Source organism: Podarcis vaucheri, assembly GCF_965113315.1.
Source record: "Podarcis vaucheri genome assembly, chromosome: 4".
In the NCBI taxonomy this organism is placed as follows: Eukaryota; Metazoa; Chordata; class Lepidosauria; order Squamata; family Lacertidae; genus Podarcis; species Podarcis vaucheri.
Genome location: NC_138762.1, coordinates 23482304 through 23505364, shown reverse-complemented (window position 1 = coordinate 23505364; position 23061 = coordinate 23482304). Strand labels below are relative to the sequence as shown.

General features: G+C 44.9%; 1 protein-coding gene across 4 annotated transcripts in view; it reads left to right on the top strand.

The window, feature by feature from the left end:
- Positions 1–2217: 2217 nt before the first annotated feature.
- GUCY1A2 (guanylate cyclase 1 soluble subunit alpha 2) overlaps positions 2218–23061 on the top strand; it is a 550449-nt gene continuing 529605 nt past the window's right edge. For 3 of the 4 annotated variants that reach the window (XR_014218750.1, XR_014218751.1, XM_082219265.1), the window contains exon 1: positions 2218–3729. Coding sequence is in view for 2 of the 4 variants with exons in the window: in XM_082219265.1 (XP_082075391.1) it covers positions 3418–3729 (312 nt within the window). In the remaining 2 variants the exon portion in view is untranslated. Of the gene's footprint in view, positions 3730–15488; positions 15545–23061 lie in introns of those variants that run through there. The other variant, XM_082219266.1, reaches the window with a different exon arrangement.

Genomic DNA, 23061 nt, shown 5'->3' with positions numbered 1-23061 from the left:
GCACCTTTTCACACTGATGTTTGACACCTGAGATGTGTGTTTCAAGACCCACCCTGTTCATGTGATTGTCTTTAACTGTTTTTCATTCTGAATGTTATATTGTTGTAACCCACCCTGGTGAACAGGGGGTAATCAATGTAATAATGATATAAAACAAATTATTCAATACAAATTTTTGCAAACTCAGCAGACTCACAACTAACAGCCATAGATAAGACTTATTGTATATAAATTTGTCCAGTCTCCTTTTAAAGCCATTTAATCTAGTGGCCACCAGCTCATCTTGTGACAGCCAGTGCCATAAATTAATTACATGTGTTCTTCCTTTTGCCTGCCTTGAATCTCCTGCCAATAACTTTATTTTATTTATTCAGAACATTTGTCGGCCACTCAGTTGACAAAGCCCCCTGGGCAGTTCACAGCAAGTTCAAATGGTATACAACTAAAATATTAAAATATGGAAAGAAAACATTAATTAAAACGGGAAGGACGTTTCTCTGAATAACCCCACAGGTCTAAATGTTATGAGGGAAGGAGAGAGAAAAAATGTAGCTGCATATTAGCCTTCTTTACTCCGTATATGGTTGTACAAACCTCCATGACGCCTGCCATGATTAGTTGCTTTCCCCACCAAATTAGGAAGACCCAAATTTTCTAACCTTTCCTTATGGAATATGTTATGTACTGAAGTTCTCACCCTGGGCCAGCAGGCGGATACTGTAGATAGTTTTCACTCAGGTCCACGTATGCAAATAAGGGACTGAAAGTGACGTTCAGTGATTGGATAGTTACAGAAAGTGGTTACTGTTGCGTTCTAGTGGAGCTCTATATAAGCAGGCTGGCTGAACCCTTCAGTTCAGTTCTGTTCTGACCTGTGAATAAAAAAGAGCTGTTTGAAGAATCACTGTTTCGTCTGATATGTTCACCCACAACTTAACAGAATATGCCACTTCTTAGTGTTTCTGCTTTTTGTACTTGTGCATTGACTGCAAGGGAACTCAGATCCACTTATCAGTGTGGATTTGTCTACTCAGAATGTGTTAGGAACACCAACATACAGAGCCCATGGCAACCAGGTAGACAACTGGTGGTTGACCCTGTTTGGGGAGTCCCCAAACAATTTTTCTGGTAGCTTCAGTGTTGCCTCATAAGTCCCAACTACAACTGACCTGAGGGCCTTTTGCAATGGTGGTCCCTCATCCATGGAATGCTCTCCCCACTAAGGTCCACCAGGCGCCATCACAAACATCATTCACCACCAACTTTCTTCTTTCCTTGAAGGACTTTGAAACTATGAGTCATTGGCTTTTATTGTTTGTTGCTGCCAAAACATTTGCTCCCTTACTTGGCTGTTGTCTGTGGATTTCCCCCCCACAAACTGTTATTATTATGCTATTATGCCCGGCTAAGGGAGCTGGGCATGTTTAGCCTGGAGAAGAGGAGGTTAAGGGGTGATATGATAGCCATGTTCAAATATATAAAAGGATGTCATATAGAGGAGGGAGAAAGTTGTTTTCTGCTGCTCCAGAGAAGTGGACACGGAGCAATGGATCCAAACTACAAGAAAGAAGATTCCACCTAAACATTAGGAAGAACTTCCTGACAGTAAGAGCTGTTCGACAGTGGAATTTGCTGCCAAGGAGTGTGGTGGAGTCTCCTACTTTGGAGGTCTTTAAGCAGAGGCTTGACAACCATATGTCAGGAGTGCTCTGATGGTGTTTCCTGCTTGGCAGGGGGTTGGACTTGATGGCCCTTGTGGTCTATTCCAACTCTATGATTCTATGATTCTATTATTATTATGATTATGTATTCTTTATTCATGCTTTATTCTCTTAAACATTTTTGTAACTTACTTGGGGTCCTTTTTGTGTAGCGAGCAACTGATAACTTCAACAGTTCATCATTGCCATCATAATCTAAACAGATCAGCAGAGAAGCATTGAATGCCTGTGTATGTCACATATGTGAGAATTGTATGAAGCGGCCACACCCACTGCTGGTTTATGCCCCCCACCCCTGGAATGTTGGTCAAGGATTAATGCAGCCCAAAATAAGAGAGAAAGGGTGAGCTACCCCAATGTAGATAGATTAGGTTGGGGTTAGGGGCCAATTCACACATGTACATTCCTTACTCAATTACTGCAGCATTAAATGATGACTTGCATCATGTCACAGACGAACAACCAACACACACATGGCTTTTTAATATCACTTTGACTCACAACAAACACAGCAATTTGACATCTCCCAGTCACCAAGGGACATCACTTGACTGGTGTCAGCTGAATGCAAGAGCCTCAGCTGCATCCATTGTAAAGTCCTGTGTCTGAAGTGATGTGAAAGTTCTCTGTGGTGGTGTGACAAGCCCATTCATGCCACTTGATGCTGTGACATCAAGATTGCTGGATGTGACATGGCACTTTAGGCAGATAATATATTTCAGAGGTGCTGCATAATAATAATAATAATAATAATAATAATAATAATAATTATACCTTGCCCATCTGGTTGGGTTTCCCCAGCCACTCTGGGCTGCTCCCAACAGAATTAAAAGCACAATAAACCATCAAACATTAAAAACTTCCCTAAACAGGGCTGCCTTCAGATGTCTTCCAAAAGTCAGATAGTTGTTTATTTCCTTGACATCTGATGGGAGGGTGTTCCACAGGGCAGGCGCCACTGCCGAGAAGGCCCTCTGCCTGGTTCCCTGTAACCTCACTTCTCACAATGAGGGAACTGCCAGAAAGCCCTCGGAGCTGGACCTCAGTGTCCGGGCTGAAGACGCATATGCTTTGCATGCGTAAGATGTGATCTCCAACACCTGAAATCTCTAGAGATGAAAGCTCAAGTAGCAGGCAGGAGGGCTGCTGCCAGTCACACTAGACAATACCGGGCTATTGGGGCAGAGATGTGGAAATGTGGAGATCCGAGGATCAGATGGGAGGCGATACTAAACTGAGATTGCCAGGGTCCTGCCATGGCATGCTTTCCCCCGCGTCCTCGTTTAAATCTGGCGATGGGCGAGGCGCGCCTTCCGCGTTGCGCGCACGTGACGCCGGCGGAGGCGAGAGGAGGAGGAGCGAGCGAGGAAGGCAGCGGCGGCGGCGGCGAAAGGAGAGGGGCGGGCAGGCGGGCGGGCGAGTGGGGGGCGGTTGGCAGATCCACGCAGGAGGAGGAGGTGGGCGGCGGACGGAGGCGTCTCCTTTAAATCCTCCCGGCTGCAAGCAAGGCAGCGCATGTGGACGCGAGCGAGGAAGGCAGGCAGGGGCAGCGAGAGAGGGATCTCGGCGCCCTCCCGAGCAATGACCACCCGCGCGATCGCCAGCCCTGCGGGACTCCCTGGCCGCCGCGCCTCGCCGGAGCTGCTCGCCATCTGATGCCCCCCTGGCCAAGCAGCAGGAGCAGACGCCACGCAGCATGTCCCGGCGCAAGATCTCGTCGGAATCCTTCAGCTCGCTCGGCTCGGACTACCTGGAGACCAGCCCGGAGGAGGAAGGCGAATGTCCCGTGGCCAGGCTGCTGTGGAACGGCAGCCGGAGCCCCCCTTCGCAGTCCGGGGCCACCACTCCCGTCGCCGCCACAGCCCCCCCGTTAGAGGCGGCGGCGGCGGCGGCGGCGGGGCCAGCCGCGGTCTCGGCAGCCCCCTCAGGCTCCCGGAGGGCTCCTCGCCGGAGGAGGGTCAACCTGGACTCGCTGGGCGAGAGCATCAGTCGCCTCACCGCCCCCACGGTAATTGCGCCGCGCCCGGGCCGCCATCAGGTGCAGGGGCGGTCTCGATGCATGCAACGCAGGGAGGGGGGGAGGGTTTGCGCAGGCAAAGGCAGCCGCAGAAAGGGAAGGGGTCGAAATCCAGCAAAACCTCCGGGCAACACCAGACGCGCGTGTCGCCGCCATCACACGCGACGCTCTGCACGCGGGTTGCGCGTTCTGTTCTGCTTGCCGGGTAGAAAGGCTTTCGCAACGCGCGGAGCGGCCCTCCGTCTCTCGCCTGCATTCGGGTCCCGCCTTACGCGCTTGCTGCGGAAAACCGCGCGCACAACCCACGATCCGGGGTTTGAAAGCGCGGCGCCGTCGGCTCCGGAGAGTCGCCCTCTGCTCCCGGTCCCCGGCTCGGCGTAACTTTGCTGTACAGCCACCCTTCCCCTTCCCGCTCCGGTTTCTGCTCCGCGCCGTCCTGTCTCATCCTGGTAACATCCCACAGCCGGCGCCTCTCCTCCTTGCTTCACCTACACAAATCGAGTGTCGTTGTCTGGTTCCACTATCCTGGTTCGAGATCTTCAGCCAGGATCTGGGACTCCTCTTCTGGCTTCTCTCGCTGCAGCTTGCGCTGAAAGCGTGGGAAATCCGCTGCGTTTAGCGTTTCCTAAGCCACCATAACGGAGAATCGGACTGCAAGAGGAGTTACCGTTATGCACAGAATCAGCCCAGGATATTTAGGTGCCTAAGGCAGAAAATTCCGATAGCACCCCGTCCTATGGTGCCTTCTCTCCCCTGTCTTTAGCGTGGTACACAGTCCATCCGAAGTTCTCCCATCAGTCCCGTTGAAAGGGATGATTGATGCGCAGCCGTGCATCTGGTACCTCTAGGTTCCTTGAATAAATGCCAGTTGCTATGGAGGGGCATCGGCCAAAGAGCTCTATTGTCTTCATGGCCTTAGGGAAAGGACCTTGGATCAATGGTACAGCATCCATCTTGCATACAGAAGTTTCCTAGGTACAATCCCTGGCATCTCGTGGAGAGATTCCTACTAGAAACCCTGGTCAGTGTAGGCAATAGTGAGCTAGATGGAGTGAGGGTCTGACTTGGTACATAAGGCAGCTTCCTGTCTCTCTCTGGGCTCCTGGCTGGCCGCTGTGGTTCTTTTTACATTCTCTTGTGCGCAAGCCATAAGAGCTTTCTGACGAGCGTTCGGGTCAAGTGTGTCAGCCTTGCCACCTTTGTCAGTTGCCTCACCTTCCTTGCTGCTTATGGTCGCCTGAATCTATATGTAGTGGTTTGGATGCAAATGTGTCTTATCACCCAAGCATCTGCACACTTTAAATTGTTCCTTTTTTTAAATCTGCAAAGTTTCAACTGGGCAATGTTTCACCTGCAATCTCCGCCACCAATAATACTTTGCATCCCCCTCCTTCTGTATTGCCTTTTAACGTCTCTCAGGCTCTAGGGGATGATTCAAAAGAAGAGATTTGAAGGTAAGATATCATTCTTCTGAATTCATCCGTCACTTGCCAGGCTCCCTGTTGATCTTCTTTACACTTCTTACACAGTCTGTATCGCAATAACTGTTGGAGGCTTCCTCTGTGACACCTTTTCTGTCACTACTATATTTCAGTTTTTGGTTATCCTTAGTTATTCCCCTTGCTTCCATCATCAAAGCATTGTCGCTTTATTTCCAGATCCTGTGGTCAGAGTTTCTCCAAAACCGAATATTTCCCCGCTTTCCCAGCTCTGGGTTCCTCTCTTACTCTCCTAAATGCTGGTGATGACTTAAGACTTAGGAAAGGGCCATGTAATTCAGCGTTAAGAGCTTTTCCTTGCATGCAGGATCTCCCAGGTTCAGTCCCTGGAATCCTCAGGTGGAGCTGGGAATATCACCTGTCTGAAGACTTGGAGAGCTACTGTCAACCAGAGTAGACATTATTGAGCTGGATGGACCATTGGTCTGACTCAGTATGAGGCTGCTTCCTGTGTGGGTGTTTTAGATGTATATGTAACATGCAAACGCAAATAGCCGAATTGAGAACCTAAGAAGGAGCCTGTTGGATCAGGCCAACTGCCCTTCTAGTCAGTGGCGTAGCGTGGGAGGTGCAGGGGGGGGCCCCGGCCGCACCGGGTGCAACATCTGGGGGTTAGGGTTAGGGGGCGCAAATCCACGGGTTAGGGGATGCAAATTACTTGCCTTGCCCCGGGTGCTGACAACCCATGCTACGCCACTGCTTCTAGTCCAGAATCCTGTTCTCACAGTGGCCTCCCAGATGCCTGTGGGAAAACTGGCAAGCAGGACCTGAGCATGAGAATTTTGATGGCCCACCTCCCCGGGAAAAGTCATTTTGGTCAATTTGGAGCAAAGGAGAGGAATGTGTGTGCCTGTCGCTTCTACAATCTAAACACCCCTTTCCTCAAACGAGGCTGCTTTTGCAGCTTGAATCCCACTGGATTCCCAAAGTGTCACTTCCTTTAAAAAGAAATGGGCAGCTGTCGTTTGGTTACATGGATCAATGTGTAAGGTGTAGCCAGGCTCTCAATGCACCGGCTTAGCCTCTTGCACTCCAGTGACCTGCACTGGCTGCTTGTGAAGATTCTCATCTGTGCGGAGAAGCTGCTCTTATTTCTGCCGGCGATGATTGCTTTGCTGTTTGACTTCAGCTCTTACAATTTTGGGGCCCTTTAGAGGAGAAGCCTCCGAAGTTTCCTACTGTTATTAGCTGTTGCTCCTAGTTACTTCTGTGCATGTCAGGTGCACCCATGTGCTGAGTTTCAAAGACTGCTGCTGAGAATCCAATCAGAGAACAATGAACTGACCACTTATCTTGGGTGCAGTACACCTTCTAAGGCTCCCATTGTCCTGAGCATTGAAAGGAAAAATCTGAAGGGGGAAAAAAGAACCCTATCTCCTGTTTACAGCGTTTCAGGAAGGAAAGGAGCCACGTGTTTCAGCAGCACTGGAAACTGGGGCATTTCCCAGGGAGGCTGGAGATAACAAATCAATGGTTTGGAATTAGAAAACGCAACTGGTATCTGCAGGAAAATATTGCAGGAGTGCTCCTGTTCGGGTTCCAAGATATTCCATCCCGTTCTCCCCTTTTCCACACCCTCTGATCATGTTCAGTCTGCATTGGGCTGTTTTGGGGTGTCCTCCATTATGGGGTTTTTCCTCTAAAGAGCTTATGCTTTGCTGCAACCCATATGGTTTCCCCAAGCATACTGATACTTCTTTCTTGCCTGTGGATGGCGCTGTTTTGTCTTGTTAAGGACCCTTGCGGAGAATGAGTTTGCTATTTATATATAGGACTAGCAAAATTCCAGTCATTATGGTGGTTGGGAAGAGAGGATATTGCATGGAGCTCCCTGTGTCCCTTGTTGGGTTTGTGATCCGTGATAATAACTAAAGCACCATGTGTGGAGTTTGCCCCCACCACAGCCTTGTTCCCAGTTGCAGTGCTTTACTTTTCCAAACCAGAACTCTCTTTCTTGGTCACACTAGAGTGTGACAGAATCTCGAGAAACTTCTATATGCTCTGCAGGGGTGAAAACAGCTTGTGGGAGTGATTGGAAGTGGGGAAACACTTGATGGGGGGAAAAGGTTAAGCTCCCTATCTTCATGCTGCATCTCTGCTCCAAATCTATACTGAAATAATAGCTAAATATAAAATGATGGAATCGGGTTTACTTATGACACCTGTATGCCAGTGTCTGCAATAGCTCACCAGCACTCAGGTCCATAAATTGTTTTCAGTGCTAGAACTCAGCCCTAAAATAGAGCCTCTCATATAAAAGATAGTTCCCAATATACTGTCACTTTCTGTCACGGGCTATGGAGTCTTGCTTGCCTTATACCAAGTCCACCTAGCCCAATATGGTCCCCACCGGCTTGAACCTGGGACCATTTTCATTCAAAGCAAGTCATCTGCCAACTGAGCTTTATTTCCTGCACATAGACTAGTGCTGTATGTTTGTGATTAGCAGGGGCAGGGGTGCAGTTAGTTTCTAATTGCATCCCTTCATTTCCCCCTTTACACGCTCTCATAGAAGTGAATCATTGCCTTTCCCTCTGATGGGGAATAATAAATTGGTGCTGTTGGGTCACTATTGTGGTGAAAGTGAAATCTGCCTTTAGTTGGGGGACACTTAGCATTCCACCTGTTAGCCCTGTTTGTTTGGCTTGATGGACATCTAGAACTTACCAGCGTCGTTTTACAGCAACTGCAATGCCTCTCTTGTTTCTCAGCGCTATGGAGAGAAGCTAAAATTGGTGGAGAGATTATTAGGAAAGAGGTGCTTAGTATGAATGCAGTTTAGCCATGTTAGCAAACCATGGAGCACCTTCTTCCTCCACTCTGATCTGTTTTGTGGGAGCTCTTTCGTGCCATTTTACAAAGCGTGCAAAATATTAAGGGTGGAATTGACGCTACCTTGAAATCAGTGAATTGAGTTCATCAGTGTCGTTGCTTTTTACACTTCATCAATCAGCACAACTTTGGGGTATATATTTGGCATGTTCATAAGTTGTATCTAAAAATACAGGTGTGCGTCTCTGCTCCCTCATTCCCACTGGCATAGAGCTTTTACATTACTGGATGTAATAAACAACAATTTTTGCTGTAAATGACAAGTGTTCGTTGAAATGCTATTGCAGTGTCCCGAAAGCACCGGCTAAATTTTACTCTTTTATCTGTGCTGAAATAGTTTGTTTTGGAGTTAATGAAATGCTGAAAGCCCTCAAATCTCAGTCTTAACCTTGGACAGGAGCCGTAGGAGATCCTTGTACTGTGTCAGAAGCCAGAGTGAACAAGTTGGTAGCTTAACCATAATTTCTGATGTCAGGCAGGAGTGCAGTAAATTAGATTATCTTTATTCTCTCCCTTTTCTCCCTCCAATTCATGGCATTTGCACCCAGTGTTTAGGATTGCATCGTACAATTCTGATTTTTGATAAATAGGTTTTGACAGGCGTAGGGGGGGAAAATCAAAGCAGTTGGTCATGCAGAATTTTGATGCTAGGGAACTGGAATAATCCTGTGTAGACTGTGGTCCTGCAAAAGATGATTGCTGATTTCTAGATATTGGGAATCAGAACTGCCCCCCCCCACAAGAAGGGGTAAACAGTTCCACCTATACTATTACAGCTAGAGCTAATGACCTATTCAGTCGTTGGAGGTGGAGATTGCAATATAAAACATGCTGCAGTTATCATTCCACTTGTAGCAGGTGGTTTGTTCAGTTCTAGTCAAATTATAGTTGGTAAATGATAGGAATCTATTGCCTGTGTGCCACCTTCCCATTTTTGGAAAAGAAAAAAGATCTCTATCTGAGCTCTTGATTTATTGGTCTGTCAATTGCTATGGTTCATCCTTGCTTTTGACATCCTTTTTATTCATCGTGACAACAGTGGATAAAGCAAACGAGCACCTTGCTGGATATAGATGAAGAGATTTATCAGTATATTACATGGTTAACTGTAGTACAGTTTGTTTAACTAGCATTTTCTTTCATTGGTTTCCAACTCCCCCCTCTTTTTTTTGAGTAAGCAGACCTAACAGTTGGTGCTATGATGTCAAAATTAACCAAAGACATCCCAGCTAGCCTGCAGTATATTTTATCTATCTAATAAGATAGTGGCATAATTTTCATAACTCTTGTACGGTATGTTTCAAAGTGATCTGATAAAGCGCATTGTCGTATTCCCCTCTCCATCCCAAGATCATCCACAGCTGGCACTGCTTCAGATTTTAGCAGTTATATCTTCACATTTTGATGCATCATTAACCCTCCCATAATGAGATAGCGTAAAAGGTAGGTCCAGACATTCAGACCATAAAAGAATATTTATTTGCCACTGTTAATATGAGGAAACAAACACACATTAAGGGGAAGGCTCCTTCTGATCGTTCTGGGTCGACTTCCCCCCCAGCCACTTGGAGGATTATACATTTGTAAGTTAATTTTCCAGATCATGGCTGAGCCAACAGACAACTTGTGGCTTTGGTTTTCAAGTTACTTTAGTAATTATCACTGCAGATCTCTGCTGCTGAAAAGGTGCTTCGCATACATCCCTGCCTCTACTTCTTCACAGTACATTCAATAACAATATTTCATATTTAACGTTTTTATATTGTCATAAGGTACGTCAGTATTATTATGCCCCATATTACAAAGGGGGTGGGGGAGGCAGAGAGTGTGTGGCTCGTCTAAGACAAGGGTGTTTATTGCAGAGCATAGATATGAGTTGGGGAATTCTCGATTTTTTGCTCAGCCTCTTAGATGCTACACCACATCACTTCTCAGTTTGGCACTGTAGTATTCACTGGGTCTATAGCCCAGTGGTAGAGCACCTCTTTTGCATGGAGAAAGTCCCAGATACAATCCCTGGAAGGACCGGGAGAGACACTCCAACTAGAACCCTGAAAAGTTACTGTCAGTCTGTGCTGGCAATATTGAGCTAGATCAGGGTTTCCCAAACTTGCGCTCCAGCTGTTTTAGGACTGCAACTCCCATCATCCCTAGCTAGTAGGACCAGTAGCTAGTAGGACCAGACCCAAGTTTGAGAAATTCCTAGCTAGATGGACCAATGGACTGACTCCATGTAAAAAAATAAATAAATAAATCCTGTGCACCGAAATACACTGTAGTTTCCCATAAGAACAGCAGAATTTATATAGCGCTTCCGAGTGTTCAAACTGTTTTACAAAATTATTGCACGCCTTTATCACAACCCTGCAAGATCTGCTGGGGCGTTGCAGGGCTTTGCAACTGTGACATAGTGAACAGAGCAGAACGGCAGGCGAGAGGCAGGGGTCGTGCCAAATTTTGGGCCTGCACAGGGCTCCACTTAAATTTGAAAGGCCAAAGTCTGCCCTGTGCTGGCATTTCTATTCCAGTTTTGCAGACTGCGGGAGGGGAGTCTGGCTTAGGCTGATAGTGAATTAGTAAAGGCTGCCCATGATGGTTCATATGCAAAACAATATAGTTTGGAAGATTGGGGGGGGGGGGCTGCTTCTGGTTCCTGAGTTTCCGCAGACCCAACTAATTTCTTCTTGTTTAGCTCAGTCAATGTTTTATCACAGGCATAGGCAAACTTGGCCCTCCAGATGTTTTGGGACTACAATTCCCATCATCCCTGACCACTGGTCCTGTTTGCTTGGGATCATGGAAGTTGTAGTCCCAAAACATCTGGAGGGCTGAGTTTGCCTATGCCTATTTTATCATCATGTCTGAACTAGCAATCGCCTCCCTCCCAAACCAGAACTAGAAACCAGAATCAAACCCTGGTTTGCGATCCTTGCTCATGATTAAATTGCAGATTACGATACTTCATTGACATTTATAAAATCACCGTTTCCAAACTATGTGTTAGGAAGGGAAATAGAGGCAAGCGTCAATGTTGCAGTGTTTTGTTATCCTGGAGTTTAGATCTGAATCTCAGGTGCAAAATATTTCATTCTGATCAGATAGCTGCATTGCACAATGGCAGTTCCATTTGTCTGAGTCTTCTCTCCCAGAATAGTAACCGTACATGCCAGAATATTGGAACATTCAAGAAATTATTTCTTAAATCTTAATAATCGTGATTGCTAGATGGATTACCTAGATTTGGAGTAAGTCGTGCTTTTGCACATTATGAGTCTGTGACCCATCAAATCAAGCACAGCCCACCTAGTGCGCATTGTGGCCTGCCAGATATGTGACAATCACGTCATTATTTTTTTTAGTTGTAGACAGGCAGCAAAACTAGGGCGCTTGTCAAACCCTTGGTGGTTGTCATAAATGACTGGTGGTTTACATTCGGATTGATGGATTATGAATTGTGTATGCCTGGGACAACTTTTTTCACCTTCTATCACACTACATAGGACCAGGAGCTTAAAGATGCTCCAGATATACATTTAACAATGCTTGGGTTATATTGCTTTTATTCTGTGCTTAAATTTAGAGATAACTGGAGTGTATGCAGGATAAATTTAGAAAGGAACTGAAGGTTATCCGGCCCAGCCTTTTTATTCTAAGGCAGGATCCGTCAAACACAATTCTTTGTGGTCTGATTTCACACATAATACACATGCCCATCATTTTATGACTATCGCATCAAGTGGGTGACTTGAAACTGGAGATCAAACACCCCAGATAGAACTTCCACATCATCTCAAACGCAAAAATTTTCAAAGGAGTTGACTCATGCATTTAGCTGTGATGGAAAAGATGAGAAATCAAGTGATGTACAAGCTATACGCGAATTGGTTCCAAGCGAATGATCGCTATTCTCTTCAGTAATGAGAGAGTCTTTAGAATAATTGAATTTTGGAACCGGGAGAGATTCCTCCAAAGTCATCTAGTCCAACTCCCGCTCGGTGCAGACTTAACGCAGGATGCAACTACAGCATCTCTGAAAAGTAGGCATCCAGCTTCAGTGTGAAGCCTCCACTGATGGAGATTCCACCAGCGGAAGCTGCTGTATGAGGGCTGTATGAGGGCTAATGGGGCACGGCCCCAGCAACAGCAATCTACCCTCAGCCAGTCCCCACATGCCTGCCTTACTTACAGCTTATCTCGGAGGCAACGTTACCTATCAGCTTCCTCCTTAGTATTGCGGGAGTTTGGATGACATGACCTTTGCGGTCCCTTCCATTTCTACAGTTCTGTGATTCCAGGACTCCTATGGTCAGCGCTGTGGTGTTCCTGGCTTCCAGCTGCAGTGGATCAGACAAGCGTTTGATTCGTCGTCTCCCTCTCCATTTTCATTCTTTCAGCCACACTAATGGTCCATTTTCATGATGGGGAGAGATTGCCAATGACCCATCTGTATTCTTGCTCCGAGATGCAGGTGGCGCTGTTTTGGTTAAACCACAGAGCCTAGGACTTGCCAATCAGAAGGTCAGCGGTTTGAATCCCCGTGACAGGGTGAGCTCCCATCGCTTGGTCCCTGCTCCTACCAACCTAGCAGTTCGAAAGCACGTCAAGTGCAAGTAGATAAATAGGTACCACTCCGGCGGGAAGGTAAACGGCGTTTCTGTGGTTCGCCAGAAGTGGCTTAGTCATACTGGCCACATGACTCGGAAGCTGTACGCCGGCTCCCTTGGGCAATAAAGCGAGATGAGCACTGCAACCCCAGAGTCGGCCACGACTGGATCTAATGGTCAGGGGTACCTTTACCTTTACCTTTTTATTCTTGCCCCACTGCAGCTGAAAACCACTATACCACTCATCTCCTGGTTTTGAATTCCATTGTTGTAAACAGTTGGACCTCGGCCATTGCAATTTGAGATTCCTGCATTGCGTTGAAGGGGGGTTGGGCTAGATGACCCTTGGGGTCTTTCCCATCTTTTCCATTTTGTGATTTTATGATTCTATGGCTCCACCTGTCATTGGCCTTTGCTCTTCCTTCAATGAGTTCTCTGCCTTCTGCCCTGCCAGTCCCATTGGGCACCAGCTCCCCATCTCTTGAGGCAGTCTTTGTCACTGTTGAGTGGCTTAGGAAGTTTCCCCTGATGTTTAGCTGAAAGCTGCTACCTTGCAGTTTCTTTGCAATGCTGTCTTAGCACAGGGGGGAGCTCTCCCATGCTGTGCTTCCACTTGGTAATTGGCAGGTACAAAATGGATTGAAGAAAGCAGGAGGTGTTGGAAAAAGGAAGTCGAAGAAAGAAAGAAAAATAAGTGAGTTTTCTGTAGCATATGGGAGAGCCATATCCTTATGTAGAATATTATACAGAACACAGAAAAGTTCTGTAAACTATTCCTCTGAGCGATGCAGGTTGCTGTCAGCACTTGCGAAAAGTTAGAAATTACACGGATAAGCAAAAATAAAATCTGCAAAGACGTTTGCATAACTGGCAGTGAAAAATGGACTCCAATTGAAAATGTAGCCTTGTGACTACGAAACGAGTGAAAAACCAGTCTGTGGGTGCAAGAGACAACACATTTATAAAACTTAGAAAATCCATTGTGGAAATGGTTTGAGCAAGTTGTCTGCAAAAAGACTGGGGTAATCTTGTCAGATGAGCGGGGTACAAATAATAAAATTGTTGTTGTAATAATTAAGAATAAATCAGACACAGAAAACATAGCTTGATAGTTGGCATAAAATTATAACTCACTTATTAACTAACAGCACAATCTTAATCATGTCTACTGAATTCATTGGGGATTACTCAGAGGAAAGTAGAGTTAGGATTGCAGCCTAAATAACCAAATAAACATAATTACAGTATATTTATTTGTTTGAAGCTGTAATGCTATATATGCTTATCTGGAAACAAGTCCCATTCAACTCAGTGGGACTTAATTTGGAGCAGGTTTGCACTGTATGTTTAGAATTTTAGTGTATTTTTCAGCCCCAGGTTGGAGCATAGCTTTTAAAAATAAAATATTTTTTTCTACTGTGATTTTGTTTGCTTTATTGATGGCGTTGTTAATTTGTTGTTTATTTGGACCTGTTTATATGATTTTGCAATGTTTGTATATTGCTGTTTCTCTCTGTTTATTTTTATTGCTTTCCCCACTTGCTCTGCAGTTGAAAATATTTAATGAAGAATGTGCTGTAAATACTGCAAACCATAATAAAGATAATAACAAGCCCCAACATCCCCAACCACACTGGCATAAGTGATGCAAATCATGCTAATTTGTGCATATTTCCTTGGTTAGTATCGTATATTTTATTTCTGACAGTTATAGGAAGGGACAATGAGCTGGTAAAGGGCTATTTCCAACTATATTTGTCTAGGCACTAAGCAGCACATGATCTGAATCACAGAGCATTTATCTTCTTTTGACTTCCATTCAACTGTCTGCAAATCACTCCCCCAAAATACCCATGGCATTGGGGTGGATTTGCACTGTGGGGCCCAGTAGTTTGGGATGCGGGTGGCGCTGTTGTGTAAACCACTGAGCCTCTTGGGCTTGCCGATCGAAAGGTTGGTGGTTCGAATCCCCGTAACGAAGTGAGCTCCCGTTGCTCTGTCCCAGCTTCTGACAACCTAGCAGTTTGAAATACTAATAATACTAATACTAATACTAATAATACTTTTATTATTTATACCCCGCCCATCTGGCTGGGTTTCGCCAACCACTCTGGGCGGCTTCCAACAAAGTATTAAAATACAGGAGTCTGTTAAACATTAAAAGCTTCCCTAAAGAGGGCTGCCTTCAGATGTCTTCTAAAAGTCTAGTAGTTGTTCTTTTCTTTGACATCTAGTGGGAGGGCGTTCCACAGGGCTGGTGCCACTTCCAAGAGGCCTGCTGTCTTGTTCCTTGTAACTTGGCTTCTCACAGTGAGGGAACCGTCGAAAGGCCCTTGGTGCTATACCTCAGTGTCCGGGCAGAAAGATGGGGGTGGAGACGCTCCTTCAGGTATGAAAGCATGCCGGTGCAAGTAGATAAATAGGTACCGCTGCGGCAGGAAGATAAATAGTGTTTCCATGCGCTTTGGCTTCTGTCACGGTGTTCCGTTGCGCCAGAAGCGGTTTTGTCATGCTGGCCACGTGACCTGGAAAGCTGTCTGTGGACAAACATTGGCTCCCTCAGCCTGAATGAGATGAACGCCAGAACCCCAGAGTCGCATTTGACTGGACTTAACTGTCCAGGGGTCAGTTACCTTTTTAAACCTTTAGTAGGTTTTGACAGTTGCAGGGACAGAGCTGAGTGGTCACAACTGTAAAAGGTATCTATTCACCTAAGATGCAAATTTTATTTTATTTTTTAAAAGCTGAGGCCTTGCTCTTAGCTTTCTTCTAACCAAGGCTTCTTTTTACCCGGAACTCACAGGAACTCAGTTCTGGCACCTCTCAGGTGAGCGCCATTGCTATTCAAAGAGAATGTGGGAGGTGTTCATGGTGAGTTCTGGCACATCTTTTACTAGAAAAATAGCTCTGCATATAACTTGCCTGAATTTCAAGAAATTGTATCAGAGAACTTAGAATCTAGCCTTGCTGGACACATTTCTGCAACAGATTAGTCTAGTGCGAATCATTCACTGCACTGTGGTGTATCTATATTTGATACGTTGGCAGAGACCATTAAGCGCACCATTTCTCAAACCTTCACAAGTCATTTTGGAATTTCAGCTTTACTTAGTGTTACTTGTGACATCAGAGTCCTTCTGTATTTAACTTTAGTGCTATGACAAGTATTTGAAATTGCTATGATCTGTTGTTTCATATGTTTTTTTTTTTTAAAAAAAACACATTGGCACTGTTGGGGCTATTCATTCTTTACAGAACACAGCTAATGTTCAGCAATCTAGACAGTCAGGGCACTGCTTTTACTGCAGCTGAGGGCATGGTGAAACCACCAAGATTTCCATTTCCATTTTTCAAATACTTTTTATTTGGTTTTTGCGATGCAAAATTATTTTTAAAAAATCAAGTACATATCATATAAAGAGATTCCTCTGAATCTCAGGACTCCTCCCCCCTCCCTGGAGTCCCATTGTAATTATTTAAAACTGCATCTTCTTCAAACTCTAACTATTATATCAAATCCATATTTTCCATGAAACACTACAAGTGAAATCAAAATCCTGCTAATGTTTCCATCTGCTTACAGCAGTCTGTTAGATAAGTTATAAATTTTTCCCATTCTTTTATAAAGTTTTTGTCCTCTTGGTTGCTGAGTTTTCCAGTCAGCTTTGCCATTTCAGCATAGACCATCAGCTTTGTTTGCCATTCTTCTCTGGTAGGGACTGTATCCTCTTTCCATCTCGATGCCTATCCATTTTCAGAATCCGTTCCAGCTATGCATGAGCTATGGTTTTCTAGCAGTGGTGGCTGGTGCTCAATATGACTATTATTTGAATTTATACTTTGCCCTTCCTTCTTAAACACAGTTTAAAAACAAAGTAAAAACATTCCAAAACAGTTAAAACGTTCTAAAAGCAATTGTAGTTAAAAAACATTATCGAATCCAGTGATCACTGGGTTGCCAGGAACAGCATTCTCCAGCCTCGTGGTAAGCAGGAACATTTTTCAAATTCCTCCTGAAAGTTAATGATGATTGAGTCAGGCATATCTCATTGGGGAAGTAGATAAATAGGTACCGCTCCGGCAGGAAGGTAAACGGCGTTTCCGTGCGCTGCTCTGGTTTGCCAGAAGCAGCTTAGTCATGTTGGCCACATGACCCGGAAGCTGTCTGCAGACAAACACCAGCTCTCTTGGCCTATAGAGCAAGATGAGCGCGCAACCCCAGAGTCGGTCACGACTGGACCTAACAGTCAGGGGTCCCTTTACCTTTACCTTTACAAGGGCAACACAGACTAGTGTGCTATTCAGCCTAACCGACCAGCCTCCCCACTGCTCTCTAGGGTTGTAGGCCTGGCCACTTAAGCCCAGACTGAAGATGAAAAGCATTTCCTGGTGATTGCCAGTTATTCTCAGGACTTTTAAGTTTCCCTTTTCTTATATTTTGGGCCAGTTATACTCGCCAAGTGGCTCATCTGGCAGGCATCGTTGTGCTCTTCAGATCTTTAACTTTGGTGCACTTTAGACATTTTAAGCATGCACTTCATAAGTGCATGACAGTTGAAGTGCCTTAATGGCTCTGCTAGAAGTCACTTAGCTTCTCACTGAGAAGAGAGGGGAGGATCCTATTAGGTTTAGATGGAACTTCTTCCCCAAGATGTAGTAGGACTCTGTCAGAGATGGGCGGCATGTCTAGGCTCTGGATTTCCAAACTCAACAGACTTCCTTTCGGCTCAGATGTAACCTGTGACATTGGTGCTTTTAAATATTTGCTTGTATTCAGTGATCTACATCTGCATCCCGCCCCCTGCTTTTAGAGGTAATACACTTGCATGTCTAAACAGCTCTTAATCTCAAGAGGAAGGTGTAGCTGTAAGGAGTTCAGCCTACACTTGAGTAGGACCCTGATAGAGACACATGCCCGACTGGGTTATTTGTTTGGGAGCTTCAAGAGCTTTCTTCTGTCCGAACATCACAGCAACCGATGCCAACTGACACCGGCACACTTAGGGATCCGCAGAGTTTTCGTAGCTTTTCGTGACAGACCTCAGCAACTCAGCATTTTGGCTAATCTACTTTATTTACATATAAACACACACGGAGCACTGCAACATGACTCCCTCTCTCTCAAGCCTCAGACAGCAAAGGGACAAAGAACAAAGGACAATAGTTCCACTTCACGGAACACAGTAACACAAACATCCTGTTTCCATCACCTCCCACTCTGTGGAGTCAAAACATATACCGTCATGTGAAAGACAACAGTCCCATGACTGCAATCATGGAGCAGGAATTCTAACAGTAGCTTCACATTCTACATTTTTGTAAAGGGCAGTCTACGGAAAGTGAGTAGCTCAGGCATAAGGCTAGGGTTCCAGAGGCCGGGAACCCTGGAGATGAAGCCCATTGGCAAGCCCTTCTAACATACTTGCTGGATATGCTGTTTCAGAAGGAGAGGCAAAATGCCCAAGTTACCATAAGGGCAGAGGGGACGTCATCCCCTTGCCTCTAGAAGTCTACATGGAGGCATACTTTAGCAAAAGTGGGATGGGGGATCGTAAGCTTGTAGGCTTCATTAAGAGTCCCCTATCTTTCACCTTATTGGGCCCGACACATTTTGCTGCCTGAATCAAAGGATAATATGGTGTTCCTCCTTCACCCCCCGCCCCAATAAACTGGATTGGTAGTTGAATCTTATTTTAGCACCATCCTTGGAACAGCATCCTGCACTCTACCTGAGTGCAGTAGGCTATCTTAAGAGGTGCAGAGCAGGTTTAATGGCTTAGGGCGACTGTTGGGAGGGACACCTGCTGCCTGAAGCAGTTCCTTTTCTGTGCCTAATGGTAGGACTGGGCCTGCTCCCTGATAACTCCTGGGGTAGGGAAGATATTTTACTAGGGAGTAGGAAAGAGATCCAAAGGACCCACTCTAGATTAAGTTAAGTTGCAAAGCAGCAGTAAATATTGTGGTTTTTTTTAGAAAAAGAAATACAGTCATACCTCGGGTTAAAGTTGCTTCAAGTTGAGCGTTTTTGGGTTGCACTCCACGGTGACCCGGAAGTAATGGAACGTGTTACTTCCGGGTTTTGCAGCTCGCGCATGCGCAGACGCTCAAGATGGCGTCGCGTGCATGCGCAGACGCGGTGACGCAGATGCGATCCCGTTCGCATCCAGAGGTACCCTGTAAACACAAACACACACAATAACCTCACAACAACTATACCAATGTTATCATTACAAAATTAGCAAGTGTTTAGAACAAGAAGTCCTCCATGTTTAATTGTGGCTCATGAGAAAAGTTCTCCTGAGGCAGAATCGGCATGGTTTGAAACACTGGGAGGTGCATGCCTTTTCTTAAATAAGACCTGGGATTCTTCTTGTTGTTTTTCTTTCCTAAATGTGTGTGGCTGAGAATCTGGATTAAATTTTACCAGTTAGCTGTTGTCCATTTACCACAGTGATAACACACAGTTGTGCCTTTGGTGTAAGTGTCACATATCCTCACGAGATAATGAACTTGGAGGTTAGACTGCGAAGTCACTGCCGGAGGCGCTCTGTGTAATGAGGCGTCCAAAATATATGATAGCAAAAGTAGTTTCCTAATTTTGATGCTCTAATTGCGATCAACCAGGGTGGATTTGGCTCACGGTCACCAGTCATGTATTGTGGTACATGACCATATTCCCCTCACAGAGCTACGATTACCCCTGCGATTGTTAAGCTACTCCGGCAGTTGTAACACCATGAGAGGAACACGGATCTTCTAAAAACTCTCAGCCCTCTTAACAGACTATAGTCCCCAATATTCTTTGAGGAAAGCCATGGTGTTCAATGTGGTATGACACTGCTTTAAACACCTAAGGCAGATAGACCTGTAATCTTTACCACAAGTGAGAAAGGACATGTTTCTAAAATGCTTTGCTTCAGACAGGACAGCTTTTTATTCCACGAAACCTCACAGCTGCAGAAAAGATTTTTGTCCTGGCTTTCTGTTTTCCTGTAACTGCAGGTATCTGTGAATAGGAATCGTATGATGAAAGTAATGCAAATGAAGATAAATTCAATGAATAATAATAGTAACAAAAAGATAGGGACGTAGACAGGTTAAGAGCACTTGACGCTGGTGAATAATGCAAAGCGAAACAAATGCTTTTAAAAAAAGAGACAGGTTACTGTTTGCGTAATTTAATTGCGTATTGTCTTTATAGAGTTGCCAGTTTTTCTTTGTTTCATTTTAATTGTGCAAAATCTGGCAACTGGTCAAATTGACCTCAGGTTTCAAGATAAAAGTCAATGGAGAAAGAGTTTAATTCCTCGGAGATGAACACCGTGTTCTTCTTTTATCCCTTTCTTCTCAGCAAAAATTGGTGCTGTGGAGCTGCTCAATTGACCTTCCCCCATCCCCCCCAAGCAACATCTGAAGAGAATTTCTGCTCCATCAGGTCCTTAGGTTTTAAACACCTGCTTCTCCAAATGGGAGGAAGCTGCTTCCTTATGTGTGGTCTCATTTAGATAGAGCTTCTGTTGATTATTTTATTTTATTTTGCTAGAGCACATCGGATTTTTAAATGCTTTCCTGAGACAGTAAATTTGACTCCTGCTGAGAGCAGATGTAATTGCCAACTTGATTTTTTTTAAAAAAACCAACAATCCCAAACCTGTTCAAAGGCTTAACCCTATTTCCCTTCTTTGTTTTTCAAGTCTATGCTGAGCTGCACATCTAAATGCAAAAGGCCAGGTAAATTGCTAGCTCCTGCTGTTAGAAGAAGGCTCCTACAAGTTGTGCCTTCTACTTACGGCCGATATTGGGCATTGTGTGGATCTTTCGTTTGTGCTGCCGTTGCAGCGAGAATAATTGAACTGTGATTTATCACAATTTTTATTAAATTGACTTGGCATGATGGCCTTCCTTTTCTTGCATATTGACAGGACAGGGGAAAGATGACTGAATTCAGCGTTCGAGACCTAAAATACAGCTGAAGTTCAAGGTCCCTCATCAAAGTACACGTAATTAAAAGCAATTTATATTCACCTCTGCAATTTGGAGTCCACGCAGGGATCACTATTGCCAAGCTGATATTCTTAATGTGTGTTTTAAAGCCACATTTATCAAAATTAAGTAATATGTGAGCAATCTTCCCAGTTTTGTTTTTGCAATAAATAGCAACCATTTTATCCACGCATTTGCAGGCTCAAACACACACATCAGCTGTGCCATGCGAAATTAAAGCGCCTTCAGACTGTCACTATTTTGCAGGAGGGATTCAGGCACATGCCTGGAAATTTAGGTTTGCACAATTAAAGTAGGTTAAAGTGGTCTGTCGCTCCAGCTCAACAAATCCACTTGAAAAAAGAATGGGACTTTTTTGCAATTTGGAAAGTGACAGGGAAATGCATTGAAAAGTGAAAGGATGAAGAAAGGTTTGTAAATGGGGGACATAAAAACATCCTGCTAGCAAATCAAGATGGATGCCAAATGAATGATCACTGTCATATAAGAACTCCTACAGGTATTGCATTGAGGAGGAGACAGTATGAGGTGGCAACCCTAGCTCCCTCGGCTGCCATGACTCGGGGAAGCATTGATGGGGAGAGATGAAGGCGGAAGGGAGGAGGAATGAAGCAGAGAGAGATGCAGGCGGAAGAACAAGGCTGGAATGGATCTGCAAGTGACACTTGGGTGATTGGCTCCAGCAATGGCAGAAAGCAGGAGACTGGTTCCAGTGACAGATGCAGGCAGAAGCTACAGATCCATTCCAGCCTTTTTCTTCTGCCTTTGTCTGTCACTGTCTCCTAGTTATGTTTTCCTTCTTGTTTTTTAGTGTTGTTTCTTTATTGCTCTTGCATTTCTTTGTTGTTTTATGCTGGTTTTACACTCATTTTTTCTGCTGGCGCAACTTTCGTATTGCTTGTTCTACTTGATAATACAGTGGTACCTCGGTTTACAAACTTAATCCATTCTGGAAGTCCGTTCATAAATCGAAACTGTTCTTAAATCGAGGCGCACTTCCCCTAATGAGGCCTTCCACCATTCAGATTCCGTTCTTAGACCGAGGTAAAGTTTGCAAATCGGGACACTACTTAATGTTTTCAGAGTTTGTAAACCGAATCGTTCATAAACAGGACTGTTCTTAAACTGAGGTACCACTGTATTTGTTTTCTATTGATTTTTAAATTGTGAGTTGGCCTGATGACATTGGAAGTTGGGCGGCATATAAACCTTATGCATACAAGACTGTTTTAATTCCTACCCACCTTCTTGGGTGATAAGATCAGCAAAGCTTGGTAGTTCCCCGCTCAAAGTGGGGGGGAATAGTGGCCCAGGAGAGGGCTTTCCCTGTGACTGGCTCAACAGAGTTGGGTCTATCATATTCAGGGTACTGTACAGCTGCCACCATAAGCTGATGATACACCTTTTTAAGTTGGCCTTTGAGGTATTTTGTTTTGTGGTCCTCACATTTGTACTGTTTTGATCCCTTATGAATGTTTTTTTTTAAAAAAGTAATTGTAGCAGTTTGTTTTCAGAATTTTTTATTGCATTTTTCTAACCTGCGCTGGGATCTTAGTGAAGGGTGGGTAAGAAATACAGTGCTACCTCGGGTTAAGTACTTAATTCGTTCCGGTGGTCTGTACTTAACCTGAAACTGTTCTTAACCTGAAGCACTGTTCTTAACCTTTAGCTAATGGGGCCTCCTGCTGCTGCCGCGCCACCGGAGCATGATTTCTGTTCTCATCCTGAAGCAAAGTTCTTAACCTGAAGCATTATTTCTGGGTTAGCAGAGCCTGTAACCTGAAGCGTATGTAACCTGAAGCGTATGTAACCCGAGGTACTACTGTACAGTCATACCTTGGTAGTTGAACTCCTTAGTTGTTGAACAAATTGGCTCCCAAACATTGCAAACCTAGAAGTGAGTGTTCTGGTTTGCGAATGTTTTTTGGAAGCCAAACGTCTGACGTGGCTTCCAATCGGCTGCTGGAAGCTATCATGTGGCGTACTGCTCATGAGTGAATCATGCCCACTCTTCTCCTCACCAGGAGAAAACAAACCATAATTCCCGTCTTAGTATTATGTTTGAACGCTATGTCTCTGCCATGATCAAGAACAAATTTGGGCTGCAGATTATGGTTTGTTGTACATGAAACAAACCATGATCTCTGGTTAAGATGTAACACTAAGCCAGAGGATTGCGTGTTTATTGCTCTCCGCACGAATGGAGAGGAGCGAAGTGTGCCTGAGTCAGTTGTGCACGACAAGCTATGGTTTATGATGCGTTGCGACTTGTGAATGGGCCCATTGTGTTTTCTGTTTGCTGCTTTTTGTATTAAGCAGCGCTGGTTAAAGAAACCACTGCTGATTTAACAGAGGACTAAAATATCAGGGAAGAGCCTTGAAAT